General features: G+C 39.7%; 1 protein-coding gene across 1 annotated transcript in view; it reads right to left on the bottom strand.

Annotated features, from left to right (window-relative positions):
• Positions 1–5521: 5521 nt before the first annotated feature.
• The window catches only part of ap5m1 (adaptor related protein complex 5 subunit mu 1), a 23202-nt gene continuing 13515 nt past the window's right edge, over positions 5522–15208 (bottom strand). The window contains 5 exon segments of the mRNA XM_068039209.1: positions 5522–5814; positions 6460–6556; positions 8284–8411; positions 9853–9877; positions 9879–9939. Of these exon segments, the coding sequence (XP_067895310.1) occupies positions 5732–5814; positions 6460–6556; positions 8284–8411; positions 9853–9877; positions 9879–9939 (394 nt within the window). The 3' untranslated portion in view covers positions 5522–5731.

Raw genomic sequence — 15208 nt, 5'->3', positions numbered from 1 at the left:
GCTTTCACATGCGTTCAAATCCTCTGAAGAAGGAATTTTCCTCCACACAAGATCAGGGGGCAGGTTGTTCAACCTTGCCCGTCTAAGAGCGATGTCCAAAGTACGGAAAGTCCTCATCAGAGAACTCCTCTTTGCTGACGATGCTGCTTTAACATCTCACACTGAAGAATGCCTGCAGAGTCTCATCGACAGGTTTGCGTCTGCCTGCAATGAATTTGGCCTAACCATCAGCCTCAAGAAAACGAACATCATGGGGCAGGATGTCAGAAATGCTCCATCCATCAATATTGGCGACCACGCTCTGGAAGTGGTTCAAGAGTTCACCTACCTAGGCTCAACTATCACCAGTAACCTGTCTCTAGATGCAGAAATCAACAAGCGCATGGGTAAGGCTTCCACTGCTATGTCCAGACTGGCCAAGAGAGTGTGGGAAAATGGCGCACTGACACGGAACACAAAAGTCCGAGTGTATCAGGCCTGTGTCCTCAGTACCTTGCTCTACGGCAGCGAGGCCTGGACAACGTATGCCAGCCAAGAGCAACGTCTCAATTCATTCCATCTTCGCTGCCTTCGGAGAATACTTGGCATCAGGTGGCAGGACTATATCTCCAACACAGAAGTCGTTGAAGCGGCCAACACCCCCAGCTTATACACACTACTGAGTCAGCGGCGCTTGAGATGGCTTGGCCATGTGAGCCGCATGGAAGATGGCAGGATCCCCAAAGACACATTGTACAGCGAGCTCGCCACTGGTATCAGACCCACCGGCCGTCCATGTCTCCGTTATAAAGACGTCTGCAAACGCGACATGAAATCGTGTGACATTGATCACAAGTCGTGGGAGTCAGTTGCCAGCATTCGCCAGAGCTGGCGGGCAGCCATAAAGACAGGGCTAAATTGTGGCGAGTCGAAGAGACTTAGTAGTTGGCAGGAAAAAAGACAGAGGCGCAAGGGGAGAGCCAACTGTGCAACAGCCCCAACAAACAAATTTCTCTGCAGCACCTGTGGAAGAGCCTGTCACTCCAGAATTGGCCTTTATAGCCACTCCAGGCGCTGCTTCACAAACCACTGACCACCTCCAGGCGCGTATCCATTGTCTCTCGAGATAAGGAGGCCCAAAAGAAAGAATATATTAATAAGATACCAAATTACCAATGATGTCAATATAGTTCACCATTTATAACCCATTCAAAAATACTAAACACTGCCAGTTTAAAGGATGTTTTATTGAATGTACACTAGGCTTGCGCTACAGAATGTAATCATACTGAGATGCTGATTCAGAAAAACTAATTCCTTTCCAAATGGTACACAGAATTGTATATAGTTACAAAGGGCTTTAAAATTGCATTGCTCACACAGGGGAATGCTTTCAAATAATATTAGAACACTGAAATATCAACCTTAAACATTTTTTGGAAAAGCTATCATTTATAGGTAATTATATTAATTTGCAGACAGCAGGAACTATTTGGTGAAGGTGGTCAGCATAGGTTTCTTGGAATTACTTTTTTGGAATTTGTGCACTTATATTTCGTAAATTTTTAAAACTTGCTTTTTTAAAACTTGAGAGGATATTATTGCTGAAGAAAAATATGTGAATAAAATATTTCATGAAATCGAAGCAATAGTTGGAAGAAAAATATTGACATAACGCATTCACTTCACTTTTCATCATGAGGTTATAGTCATTGACAGCTGGCAGTGAGGAAATATTGCTTAGACACGCAGTAATCACCTGGCTCAAGAATGTTGGTTCATCAATGGTTGCTTGCAGCCTTTACAGTACACTGTCCAAGTAACTATTCTTAAGATACCAACTGAGTATCAAACTGTGCAATGCTAACTTAGCTATGGTAGGGGAAGGGGAAAATTTGTTGGCCATTCAGTAAATGTTAGTGGCTATGTCACTAACAAGGTAGAGTTTAACTTTGCAAGAATTTATTTTCAAGTGGCCCCTCTTCTTTCAATTACTTTGGGAGAAAGGAAGTAATAGAATCACTGTTGAAACTAAGCCCTCAATTATTGGTTGGGCAGGCTTTTTAATGTCACAACATTTTGAAAGTGTGTGTTACTTGCATATTTTGGTAGTTCATTGTGTGGATGAAGAAAACTTCAAGCCATTGAAGTATAAACTAATCCCTGGAGATGTGTTCAACATTGTTCCTTTGGGTTGAAGATCTGCAGAAATTACTTTTCTGCTATGTCCGTGATGAGATTTGGGTACATACCTACAATTCTTCACAAAATGAGTTTCCAGTCTCACCTGTGCTATCAAGCAGCTAGTGAGTGGAAACTTGGAGCATCACCACAGGGACGAAGAAAATACAGGCAGGCAAGTATTGCTGACATGTTCTTGCACAATTCTTGAAAGCGAGCTATAGAGTAACATTTGTAGAGTTCTGAAATAAACTTGTGCTTGATATAAGTGCATTGGGAGAAGTAATTTGAAAAAAAAAGACAGGTGAAAAATTAAACAGTGATAGTTTTGATACTACTTTTCCAATGACTTGCACCTCTGGTGCAAAGTGATCCTGTTTTTGAAAGCTCTGGTTTGGCCCCAACTGGAATCTTGCATCCAATTCTGGTCACCACACTTTAGGAAGGATGTGAGGATCCTTGAGAGGGGGCAGAGATTTGCCAGAATGGCTCCTGGGATGGGAGAATTTTAGTTACAAGGTTAGGTTGGAAAAACTGGGGTTGTTCTCTTAGAACAAAGGAGATTACGGGTGATTTAATAGCAGTATACAAGATTATGACAGGCTTAGATAAGTTAGACAATGAAAAACTGATCCCAGTTAGTAATGGTACTGGGGGTGGGGTGGGGGGGGGGGGGGGTGGGGGGTGGAGGCAGTGGTGGGAAGTAGATTGAAGGTTTTGAGTAAGAACTTTTTTACGCAGCAGGTGGTAATGATTTGGAACTCGCTGCCCACAAGAGTGGTGGAAATGGAGACAATCAATAACTCAAAGGGGAAATTGGATGGCTTCTGAAGGAAATAGACTTTCAGGGATATAGGGATTGAGCAGGGGAGCGGGACTGACTGAGTAGCTCCGTGGAGAGCCAGCATGGACTCGATGGGCTGAATGGCCTCCTTCCGTGCTGAAAATGAGCATGGCTGGATTGTTCAAACACTAAACCATAAATCTGGTGTATAATAGCCACATTTTCATGCATCTTTCTATGGTATGTGCAGCTGCAGTTTGAGCAATCTTCTGCTTCCTGGTGAAAAAGTTTGATGCATACTACTCTTACACAGTGCAACAACTGAATACCCGTTTAACAGGAAATTCAATTTATACATTTTTCTTAGAGTGTTGATATTCAGTCAATTATTTATGAAATACTTGAGTTAAAAATGTGTGTGTGTAACATTCTAATAACTTACTTTGGAAATGGAAATACAATCTTAAGATCTTAAAAATGGGTATTGTATATGTGTAAATTAGAGTCATAAAGTTGTACAGCATAGAAACAGGCCCTTCAGCCCACTGCATCCATGCAGACCATAATGCCTATCTATACTAATCCCACCTGCCTGCATTAATTCCATATCCCTCTATGCCTTGCTCATTCAAGTACCTGTCCAGATGCTTCTTAAATGTTGCTACTGTTCCTGCCCCCCCTGGCAGCTCATTCCAGATACCCACTATTCTTTGTGTGAAAAATGTACTCTTTTGATCCCCTTTAAACCTCCTCCCTCTCACCTTAAATCCATTTTTGTATTCCACGGTTTCAACATTGAATCCAATAGTTGGAATAGTTGTTACCCCTATCATGTTTTAGTTTTAGTCACCCCGATCATGGGAAACATTTTTGTATTCCACGGTTTCAACATTGAATCCAATAGTTGGAATAGGTGTTACCCCTATCATGGGAAACAGACTCTGGCTATCTACGCCTCTCATAATTTTATATACCTCTATCATGTCCCCTCTCAGCCTCCTTCGCTCCAGGGAAAACAGACCCAGCCCATCCAATCTCTCTTTATAACTCAAGCCCTCCAAACCAGGCAACATCCTTGTGAATCTTTTCTGCACCCTCTCTAGCTTAATCACATCTTTCCCGTAGTGCGGCGACCAGAACTGCACACAGTACTCCAAGTGCGGCCGAACCATTGTTATGTACAACCGTAACATGACGTCCCAACTCTTGTACTCAGTGCCTCAGCTGATTAAGGCAAGCGTGCCATACACCTTCTTCACCACCCTGTCTACCTGTGTTGCCACTTTCAGGGAACTATGTACTTGCACCCCAAGTTCTCTCTGCTTAACAACACTCCCCAGGGCCCTGCCATTCACTGTATATGTCCTGCTCTGGTTTAACTTCCCAAAATGCATCACTTTGCACTTGTCTGCATTAAATTCCAATTGCCAATCACTTGCCCACTTGATCGATATCCTGGTGTAACCTAATTCTTCTTGGAATTTTTGTGGTTTGCACTTGAAACATAGAACATGAATGGGAATAATGGAGATTAGAATTAAACATACAGGGCTGGATTTTATGTAGGAGGCAGGGCTCCTGGTGCCAGGCCAAAAAGGTTGGGGGGTGGGGAAAGAGACATTGCCTTGGCCTTTCCCTGCCCACCCCCAGGAGCAATCCTCCAGTCCTTTCACATTATAGTTTCATAAGCCAGGATCCCGCCTCCATGAGCTGCTGGCCAATCAGAGGGCTGGAAGCTCAGTAGCACCACCAGGAGCAGAGGCCACTGCTGGTACTGCAGAGTTCTTGGAACCAGCCCAGCTCTGGAACCCCCAGACCAGAGGTGAGAGACAGGGTTGCTGGAGCCAGTCCAGATCAGGAAGACCCCAGTGAGGGAGTGGGGTGCGAGAGGGTGATTGTACAGACCAGATGGAGGGGGTGAAGTGTTTCCCGGTGGGAATTCCAGAGATTTCCCACGGAGGAGGGACACCCCCACCCTCCCAAGCCCGCCCCCGGCAAGATCGCTTACCCCCCACCCCCCCACCCCCCCCGTCACGATTCTCCATGCCCCCGTGACTCCAGCCCTGCCTCGGGTTCCATAAAATCCAGCCCAGATTCCCAGTTTCTGCAACAGCTTAATGATTATCCAGTGATTAGCTGCACCATGTAGACCAGAGAAGTCTCAGTTCATCCTGTGATAACCTGCACCAGGAAAGTCATAGTTTATCCAAAGATTAGTTGAGACATACAGACCAGGAAAGTTCCAGGTTCATTCCTTGTGTTCACTGATCTCCACTGTTGACAACAGTGACACTACAATTGGCCAGGAGTAGGGAGGAGAAGAGAACAAAATCCAAAGTTGCTGGTCCTGACTATCTTACAACAAATTTGCTGGCAATATGCGTATGAGACGTTGAGGACCTCATGAATAACCTCCTGACACTGACATTAATAATGGTCTCTTGAGCAAGTTGCTGGAGGGCATCTGTGGAATTGCATCCAGTAAGGAGTCAATGTATTTGAGAAAGCGGTGCAGGAAAGAAATCTTCAAAATTTACAGCTCATCATGTTTGTAATAAATACTGTGTTTCTCTGTCAAGTTTTTCATACTTTATTAATCAAAATATTTATTATTTATCATTGGTACATTACATGATCAAAGTAAAAACTCTCAAATTATACACTTTAAAATAGATTACCTCTGGAACACAACTGAATATGTAACTACTGCATTTTAAAAGAAATGTACAATCAAACTGGTCATCTTTGTTTTGACACATGTGGTCCATGTGTTTACTCCAAATTGCATTAGGATATTATTGGTCTGCTGGCCACAGGTGCATCACCTTTGGAGTTCCAGATGTAGTACTCAGAAGAAAGCAGTTCCTTGGCTATAAAAACAAGAAGGTACTCAATTATCAAAGAAATGTTGCTCATGTTTCAGTGGAGTGTAGAACTCAGGGCTAACCCACACAAGTCACACAGTGACCAAAGCAATTACAAATATTTAACGAAAGTAACTGCGACAATGGCAGTTCTGAAACACTATAAAAAAAGCTTATAATTTGAGGTTAGTGAAATGGTGGGTTACATATGTGTCAGTCTAAATTCCAACTCCGTGACTAGCTGAAAAGCAGCACTGACAGATGACTGGAATTCAGCTGCCTAACTCCCTTTGACCAAGAAATGGTATGTGATGCAGGGACACTAAAGAAGATAAAATGTTTAAAATTTGGGGTGAAGGGAAATAGTAAGGATCAATAATTCTAACTACCATAATAATTAGAGCATGATTAGATCTTGTAGCATTTTTTGAGTTGAATAGGGCTTGGCTTATGGGACAATTGTAAGTTGCATGCCATAAATACAACATGACAAGGTGAATGGACATGCCAATCCACTCCTCGCTGTACTAGAGTACATTGCTTTCAGCTACATAAAAGCAGGCAAGACTGACCCCTGCAGGTGAAATCTATTCTGATTGCTTTTAATTGCCCGCCATTCATGGTTCAAAGAAGAAAATTATTGTAGCTTACATGTGATGATTCTGGGTTTTGCTGAAGAGTACACTTGTACAGAATGTTGGTCCACATAGCAACCAGTCAGTGTATAATCTGGGATACGAAAGTAAAGCTAGGATGATAAAATAGATGAAAAATTAACTACTAGCATCAGGGCAACATGAGTTTTATTATCCCAACAATGTCTGCTTTAAAAACTTTCCATTATTTAGCTTGCTTTCCATATACTCTCAATTGCCACAATTAATTTCCTCTCAAAAACCTTCAGAACTGAAATATCAACAGATCAGCTGTTCACAGATCAAGTGTACCCAATTGACTTTAGGATGAGAGAATTAACTCTAGCTCAAGTTACATGCCTATAAATATGTCTGTTTTATATATAGTTGCTAAATATGAAGGATTTAAGTTATCACCTCTTGCTGAAAGACAGGAATTACATTTTGGTATCTTATTCAAAGAAGATTTTCTTAAACAATCATCAAGTTCAGCTAATAAGATTATACCTTGTTCTAACACTAAGCCAACCTTAAAGTTAACCGCCGCACCCCTGTCCCAACCCTCCACCATACTTCCAGGAACTTGAATGGAATGGCTCTTTTAACCGGTTCTTTTTCATAAAGCTGCACCTCGTGTTCTGCACTGAACAATTTTAAAATTGACCTGCAAAATCCATATGAATAAATGTATTATGGAGGTTTTATAGAACTATATCTGTATTTTTCTGGATAAATCAACATCCATTTTAACTCATTACTCTTTTCTAAGTCCTTGTTCTGTCAAAGTCTGTATAGTTGTACTTCGCTTAGAGATTTGCTTTGAACTCATTACATTTAAAGAACATGTATCATTTGATCTTGTTCAAATTATTTGAACAGCTAGTTCCTTCGAAAGGGAGATGCAATCACTACCAAATATTTTAAACAACATTATAAAGGACATTAATTGCTATTGTAAATTAATTCGCTTACATATCCTTTGTTATCATACCTTTATAAGAAACAGTTATCTTGCCCAAGATTATGCAAAAACAGGGAAGAAAAATGTCATAATATAAAATCTGAAAACCAGAGCTAATTGAATGATAGGATACCTGGATGCAATATGTCATCTCTGTTACAGAAATCTCCCTATTCAAAAGGTCACCCGATAAACACATGATACTACTAACCTACCTACATCAAGTCTACAAAAATGTGAATAATTTCATTTTACTTGTTTCGGAGAATACCTAGTCAGAACTCACAGTAGATAAAATTTATATGGAAATTAAAGCAATGTTCAGTGTTTCAAATTTTGATTACTATTTTAAAAAATGATTTTGATAATCTACCTACTAGCAGTATTTACTTTCTACGTTACCCACAGTTAACACTGGACATTATTTAGGTAATTTTGGATTGAGGAAACTGTTCTGCCCTAAAATTGTCAGCATATCATTAGCAAAAGTTGAGGGGATACATACAGTTTTAATTATCAAAGATATACACAATTGATTTTGGATCACAGCATTGTTAATGCTCTAAGCACGGTTTGATTTAAAATGTAGCTGGAGTCACCACCTGAACTAACTAAGCAAACCGTTAATAGTAGGTCAATGTATCTACTAGTTATGACAAATGTTCCCAACTATGGATCTTTCCATACTCAGCTGTTACAGGAGGCTGCAGCGATTATACAATTATCAGTATCTAGAAAGGGCACCTGCAAACATTTTCCAATTGTAGGATTTTTTTTTGCACACTCTGCATTAGTTTAAATGTACACACTTTAAATTTCCATTTCTTCAATGACAGGTTGAGATAATCAACTTTAAAAGTAAAGTACTAATCTACATACCTTAACATATGCAGTAAGCCCAGTGCAGAATGGATCAGTTGGCTGCACTGGATGGTTTGCTATACCAAACGTAGGGAACATTACAATACCAGTTAAAGATACTTCCAAAGATTTAGGGAATTTCTGACCTAAAAATGGAATAAAGCAAACAAAAATTTGCAATACATTCACAATTCTAAATGCATTAGAATTTTTCTAATATTCAGTATATTGCTCTTGTAGAAAATATTCTGACAGATTCACCAATATAGCTGATTTCTCAAAATTAATTTTCATTTTAACATCTACTTGGCTTGAAAATTTCTATATGAAGTACTAAAAATTAAATTTTAAGATTCTGCAATAACTTTACAGGTCAATAAATAAATAGCACAGAAGTTTCAATTACCCAGAAGGTTTGCTGTTCTATAAGTAGGAGATCGGCTCAATGGGGAAAAACTAGTTAAGTGGTTTGAGAGATCACCGGGTAATGAACATGTAGGTTAACCTCTATATTATCATAGTAATCTTCATTAATCAAACATTAGAAATATGCAAGAAACCAGTATAACTATAAATCATAGATTAAAAAAATCCAAAACTTTATGATGCAAAGCAAAATAAATTGGCTTTATACAAAATTTAGTATTAATATTCAATTACTTGTAAATTGAACATTTACCAGTAGGTACAATATAATTATTTTAATCGTTGAGGCAAGCAAACAAATGCAGATGGAATGAAAGCAATTTTTGATTTTTTGTGAATAAATATGCTGCTTGTGTCATTTAAAGGGAAGATCCAAAGATACAATTCTCCTCCCCTTACCAGAAATAAAATATTGCTAAGATCACACAAAATGCTCAGCCATCTTGAATATACAATTCCATTGATGTTTGGATAATTTATCTCATTCTATCCTCACAAATAATCTTCTTTGTGTCAACTAACAGCCATCTTGTGGATAATAAACATGCAATTCAATGGTAACATTGATGACATTGTTGAGCAAAGCCAACTAACACCACATACTATAGACTGCAGGCCAATTTGATATTATCAACATGCTGGAAACAAAGAGTAAGGCATCCCCTTGCATTTTATCAATTTTTCCTCCGCTCTTAGATCACTAAAACAGGGGACCACGTCAAATGAATGACATACAATTAAATGTAATATAGATTCAGGCATAAACTTGTAGTATATAAATTACAGGATTATACACAGAGGACTTTTTCTACTTGTAAAGTTGCAATTGCTGTAGTCACAGTGGGAAAACCAAACATGTAGATTGTTGGCACAAATTAAAAGCTCTTTAACAGATTGAGTTAAGTTTCTGTGTCACACCAGCTATTGAAAATACAGTGTAATTGATGGCACTGCTTTTGTTTAATAAGAACAAGCAGTTTTAATGCTGTACATTTTTAACAGTATGTTCACTGATCTATTTGATTAAATGCAAGATGTAAATTATTTATAGTGAAGATTAGTTTGTTAGAGTTTCATGAATGAATATAGTTTGTTACTGTACAAAAAGAACTTTGTTTATTGAATCAAATGTAAAAGAAATAGAATAGTCAGCAAACTAACCAATGATCCAAACCAACAAGCTTTTTTTCCCGTGACACCTCCAGCTGCCCGTGGCTCACCTTACATTCAGTGTGTACTATTGGACCCCTATTAAGAAATAAAGAGATTAGCAACACCAGACACATTTTGAAAAACTTGGAATTTATATTTATTTCTTTATTTCAAAAGAAATAAGTATTCTTTTCTCCTCCTTCAGGAATGGTATGTTTAATTTTAGTAACAAATATGACAATAAGTAAATCAGAAAGAAATAGGCCAATACATCAAAATTGAAATAATTAAGCAAAATAAAGCCCAGTACGTTTATCCTCAAAAACAGACTACTCTGAATTTACTTGATCCCTGCTGACCTTCCAATGATGGTACACGAGCTGATAAGGTGCATTGGCACATTATTAGACCGCTTTCTGCAATCCACCTAATATAAATAACATTACATCTATTGCTGATATCTGCTATATATTGTTTATAAAAAGATCATAATGATACAGCAGACAGTAACTCTTTGAATTAGAAAACCTCAAAATCTTGGATTTTCTTTTTTTAAGAGGAGAGAAATTTGTAGTTTTGTCTATTTAAAAAAAAGCATTTAATTCAGTATGGACATAAATAACAGCAATCAACTTGGGAAGATTTTTGGCAGACAGAGCTCCTATTTGGCTTTCAACGTATGTTGAAGTGGAATTGCATTTTCTGACACTTTCACTTTTGCAACTACTCCACAGCACATACCAGAATACTATGCTTATAAACAACAACATTGCACAATTTTTCATGTGGGCAAATGTTTACTGACTTAATTTTATCTTCAATGAAACTCATAATAGAATTTATATGAAAGATGCTAAGCAATCTGCATACTATCAGCAAGGACAATTTAATTTGAAGCACAGAATGTTTTCACCCAAAGGGTGGTGGGGGTCTGCAACTCACTGCCTGAAAGGGTGGTAAAAGCAGAAAACCTCATCTCATTTAAAAGGTACCTGGATGTGCACCTGAAGTGCCGTAACCTGTTTTTAAAAATCATGCTTTGCAAAATGAAAACATACCATTCTTTGTGAAGGACAATAGATAGGATAATAATAGAATTCAAAAATAGTCACAGTTGAAAAATGGCTCCAAATAATTTGTACTAATAAAATTAACATTTATTTAAAGTGTAAAAATTTGTTAATAAAACTATTTAAGTTTGGATGTGAATCAATATTGTTAATGTAACTGGTATCTCTTAAATGCCAGGCTGCTTTGCAGTGGTTCTAGCTACTTATTTAAATTACCAAAGAAAATCCCTTGAACAAACAGTCCACAGGAACAGTCTGTATAGCCTGCACTTTTTTCCTTTCTGTATATAAAAGCGCAGGCTATTAAAAAAAATACTAGTGGTACATTTGCACTTAAGTGCTCTTCCATTAGGATTTTCAATTGCAAGTGAGTTGATATTAGATGCTGTGTTGTCACATTCTGAAATTACAACTGTGGTTTAAATCTCTGTAATAGAATCTCATCTGTTGTGCCATGCATGGTCTCTCTGAATTCCCTGTTTCCTTGGTGATTTCTTTTGAAAATATTACTAGACTTTTTTAGGGAAAAAGATTATGAGGGTGGGAAAAGAGGAGTGAGGGGGGGGAAAAGAGTGAGGGGGGAAAAGTAGTGAGGGGGGGGAAAAGAGGAGTGAGGGGGGGGAAAAGAGGAGTGAGGGGGGGGAAAAGAGGAGTGAGGGGGGGAAAAGAGGAGTGAGGGGGGGAAAAGAGGAGTGAGGGGGGGGAAAAGAGGAGTGAGGGGGGGGGAAAAGAGGAGTGAGGGGGGGGAAAAGAGGAGTGAGGGGGGGGGAAAAGAGGAGTGAGGGGGGGGGAAAAGAGGAGTGAGGGGGGGGGAAAAGGAGTGAGGTAAATAGGGGGGGGGGGGAAAGAGGAGTGAGGGGGGGGGAAAAGAGGAGTGAGGGGGGGGAAAGAGGAGTGAGGGGGGGGAAAAGAGGAGTGAGGGGGGGGGAAAAGAGAGTGAGGGGGGGGAAAAGAGGAGTGAGGGGGGGGGAAAAGAGGAGTGAGGGGGGGGGGAAAAGAGGAGTGAGGGGGGGGGAAAAGAGGAGTGAGGGGGGGGGAAAGAGGAGTGAGGGGGGGGGAAAAGAGGAGTGAGGGGGGGGGGAAAAGAGGAGTGAGGGGGGGGGGAAAGAGGAGTGAGGGGGGGGGGAAAGAGGAGTGAGGGGGGGGGAAAAGAGGAGTGAGGGGGGGGGAAAGAGGAGTGAGGGGGGGGGAAAGAGGAGTGAGGGGGGGGGAAAAGAGGAGTGAGGGGGGGGGAAAAGAGGAGTGAGGGGGGGGGGAAAGAGGAGTGAGGGGGGGGGGGAAAGAGGAGTGAGGGGGGGGGGAAAGAGGAGTGAGGGGGGGGAAAAGAGGAGTGAGGGGGGGGAAAAGAGGAGTGAGGGGGGGGGAAAGAGGAGTGAGGGGGGGGAAAAGAGGAGTGAGGGGGGGGAAAAGAGGAGGTGAGGGGGGGGAAAAGAGGAGTGAGGGGGGGGAAAAGAGGAGTGAGGGGGGGGAAAAGAGGTGAGGGGGGGGAAAAGAGGAGTGAGGGGGGGGGAAAAGAGTGTGAGGGGGGGAAAAGAGAGTGAGGGGGGGAAAAGAGAGTGAGGGGGGGAAAAGAGGAGTGAGGGGGGGGGAAAAGAGGAGTGAGGGGGGGGAAAAGAGAGTGAGGGGGGGAAAAGAGGTGTGAGGGGGGGAAAAGAGGAGTGAGGGGGGGGAAAAGAGGAGTGAGGGGGGGAAAAGAGGTGTGAGGGGGTGGAAAAGAGTGTGAGGGGGGGGAAAAGAGGAGTGAGGGGGGGAAAGAGGAGTGAGGGGGGGAAAAGAGGAGTGAGGGGGGGGAAAAGAGGAGTGAGGGGGGGAAAAGAGGATTGAGGGGGGGGAAAAGAGGAGTGAGGGGGGGGAAAAGAGGAGTGAGGGGGGGGAAAAGAGTAGTGAGGGGGGGGAAAAGAGGAGTGAGGGGGGGGGAAAAGAGGAGTGAGGGGGGGGAAAAGATGAGTGAGGGGGGGAAAAGATGAGTGAGGGTGGGGGAAAAGTGAGTGAGGGGTGGGAAAAGATTAGTGAGGGTGTGGAAAAGAGTGTGAGGGTGGGAAAGATTAGTGAGGGTGGAAAAGATTAGTGAGGGTGGGAAAAGAGTAGTGAGGGGTTGGGAAAAGAGTAGTGAGGGGTGGGAAAAGAGTAGTGAGGGGTGGAAAGAGTAGGGGGTGGAAAAGAGTTAGTGAGGGTTGGAAAAGAGTAGTGAGGGGTGGGAAAAGAGTAGTGAGGGGTGGAAAAGGGAGTGAGGGGTGGGAAAAGATTAGTGAGGGGTTGGAAAAGATTAGTGAGTGTTTTGGAAAAGAGATAGTGAGGTGTGGAAAGATAGTATGAGTGTGGAAAAGATTAGTGAGGGTGGGAAAAGATTAGTGAGGGTGGGAAAAAAGAGTGTTTGGGAAAAGATTAGTGAGGTTGTGGACAAAGATTCTTGCGTTTTGGAAAAGCTTAGTGAGGTGTTGGAAAAATATAGATGATTGTTGGAAAAGATTAGTGTGAGGTGTTGAAAAGATTAGTGAGGTTGTGAAAAGATTATTGAGGTTTGGAAAACGATATAGTGAGTGGTGGAAAAGATTAGTGAGTGTTGGAAAAGAGTAGTGAGGGTTGGAAAAGATTGAGAGAGGGGTGGAAAAGATTAGTGATGTTGTGAAAAGATTAGATTTTTTGGTGAAAATCTTAAGTGAGTTTTGGAAAAATAGATAGAGGTTTGGAAAGCTTAGTGAGGGTTGGAAAGATTGAGTGAGGTTTTGGAAAAGATTCTTGAGGTGTGGGAAAATATTATAGATGGTGTTGGAAAGATTAGTGAGTGTTTGGAAATATTATTGAGGTTTTGAAAATATTAGTGAGTTTTTGAAAAATAATAGATATTTTTTGAAAAGATTCTAGATTTTTTTGAAAAGCTTCTAGAATTTTTTTGAAACAATCTTCTAGGTTTTGAAAATCTTATAGAGGTTTTTGAAAATATTCTTGATTTTTTTGAAAATATTCTTGATGTTTTTGAAAATTCTAGAGTTTTTTGAAAATATTAGTGATTAATTGAAAGATATAGGTTTTGAACAGATTCTTGAGGTTTTTTACAATCTTCTAGTAGTTTTTTTAAAATATTAATATATTTTTTTTAAAAATATTAGTTATTTTTTGAAAATATTATTGAGGTTTGTTTAAAAGAGTAAGAGAGGTGTGGAAAATATTATGATATTTTTTTTAAAATCTTATATATTTTTTTTACAATATTATAGTTTTTGAAAATCTTATATATTTTTTTTCAACTCTTCTATATTTTTTTCAACTATTCTATATTTTTTTACAACTATTCTATATTTTTTTACCTATTATATATTTTTTTTCCATTCTATCTTTTTTTTACACTATTCTATCTTTTTTTTCCACATCTTCTATATTTTTTTTACCCATATTCTATCTTTTTTTTCACCTCTTATATCTTTTTTTCACTCTTCTATCTTTTTTTCCACTCTTCTATCTTTTTTTACACCTCTTCTATCTTTTTTTCCCCTCTTCTATCCTTTTTTTCACATCTTAATATCTTTTTTTCCCTCTTCTATCTTTTTTTCCCCTCTTCTATCTTTTTTTTCACCTCTTCTATCTTTTTTTCCCCTCTCTATCTTTTTTTTCCCCTCTTCTATCTTTTTTTTCCCCTCTTCTATCTTTTTTTTCCCCTCTTCTATCTTTTTTTTCCCCTCTTCTATCTTTTTTTTCCCCTCTTCTATCTTTTTTTTCCCCCTCTTCTATCTTTTTTTTCCCCCTCTTCATATCTTTTTTTCCCCTCTTCTATCTTTTTTTCACCTCTTCTATCTTTTTTTCCCCTCTTCTATATTTTTTTCCCCTCTTCTATCTTTTTTCACCTATCTCTATCTTTTTTTCCCCTCTTCTATCTTTTTTTTTCCCCTCTTCTATCTTTTTTTCCCCTCTTCTATCTTTTTTTTCCCCTCTTCTATCTTTTTTTTCCCCCTCTTCATATCTTTTTTTCCCCTCTTATATCTTTTTTTCCCCTCTTCTATCTTTTTTTTCCACCTCTTCTATCTTTTTTTCCCCTCTTCTATCTTTTTTTTCCCCCTCTTCTATCTTTTTTTTCCCCTCTTCTATCTTTTTTTCCCCTCTTCTATCTTTTTTTCCCCCTCTTCTATCTTTTTTTTCCCCTCTTCTATCTTTTTTTTCCCCTCTTCTATCTTTTTTTTCCCCTCTTCTATCTTTTTCCCCTCTATCTTTTTCCCCTCTTCTATCTTTTTTTCCCCTCTTCTATCTTTTTTTCCCCCTCTTCAACTCTATCTTTTTTCCCCTCTTCATATCTTTTCTTT

Source organism: Heterodontus francisci, chromosome 9 (genome assembly GCF_036365525.1).
Source record: "Heterodontus francisci isolate sHetFra1 chromosome 9, sHetFra1.hap1, whole genome shotgun sequence".
Taxonomy (NCBI): Eukaryota; Metazoa; Chordata; class Chondrichthyes; order Heterodontiformes; family Heterodontidae; genus Heterodontus; species Heterodontus francisci.
Note: the sequence above shows the minus strand (reverse complement) of the source record. Positions and strands in the feature narration are given on the sequence as shown.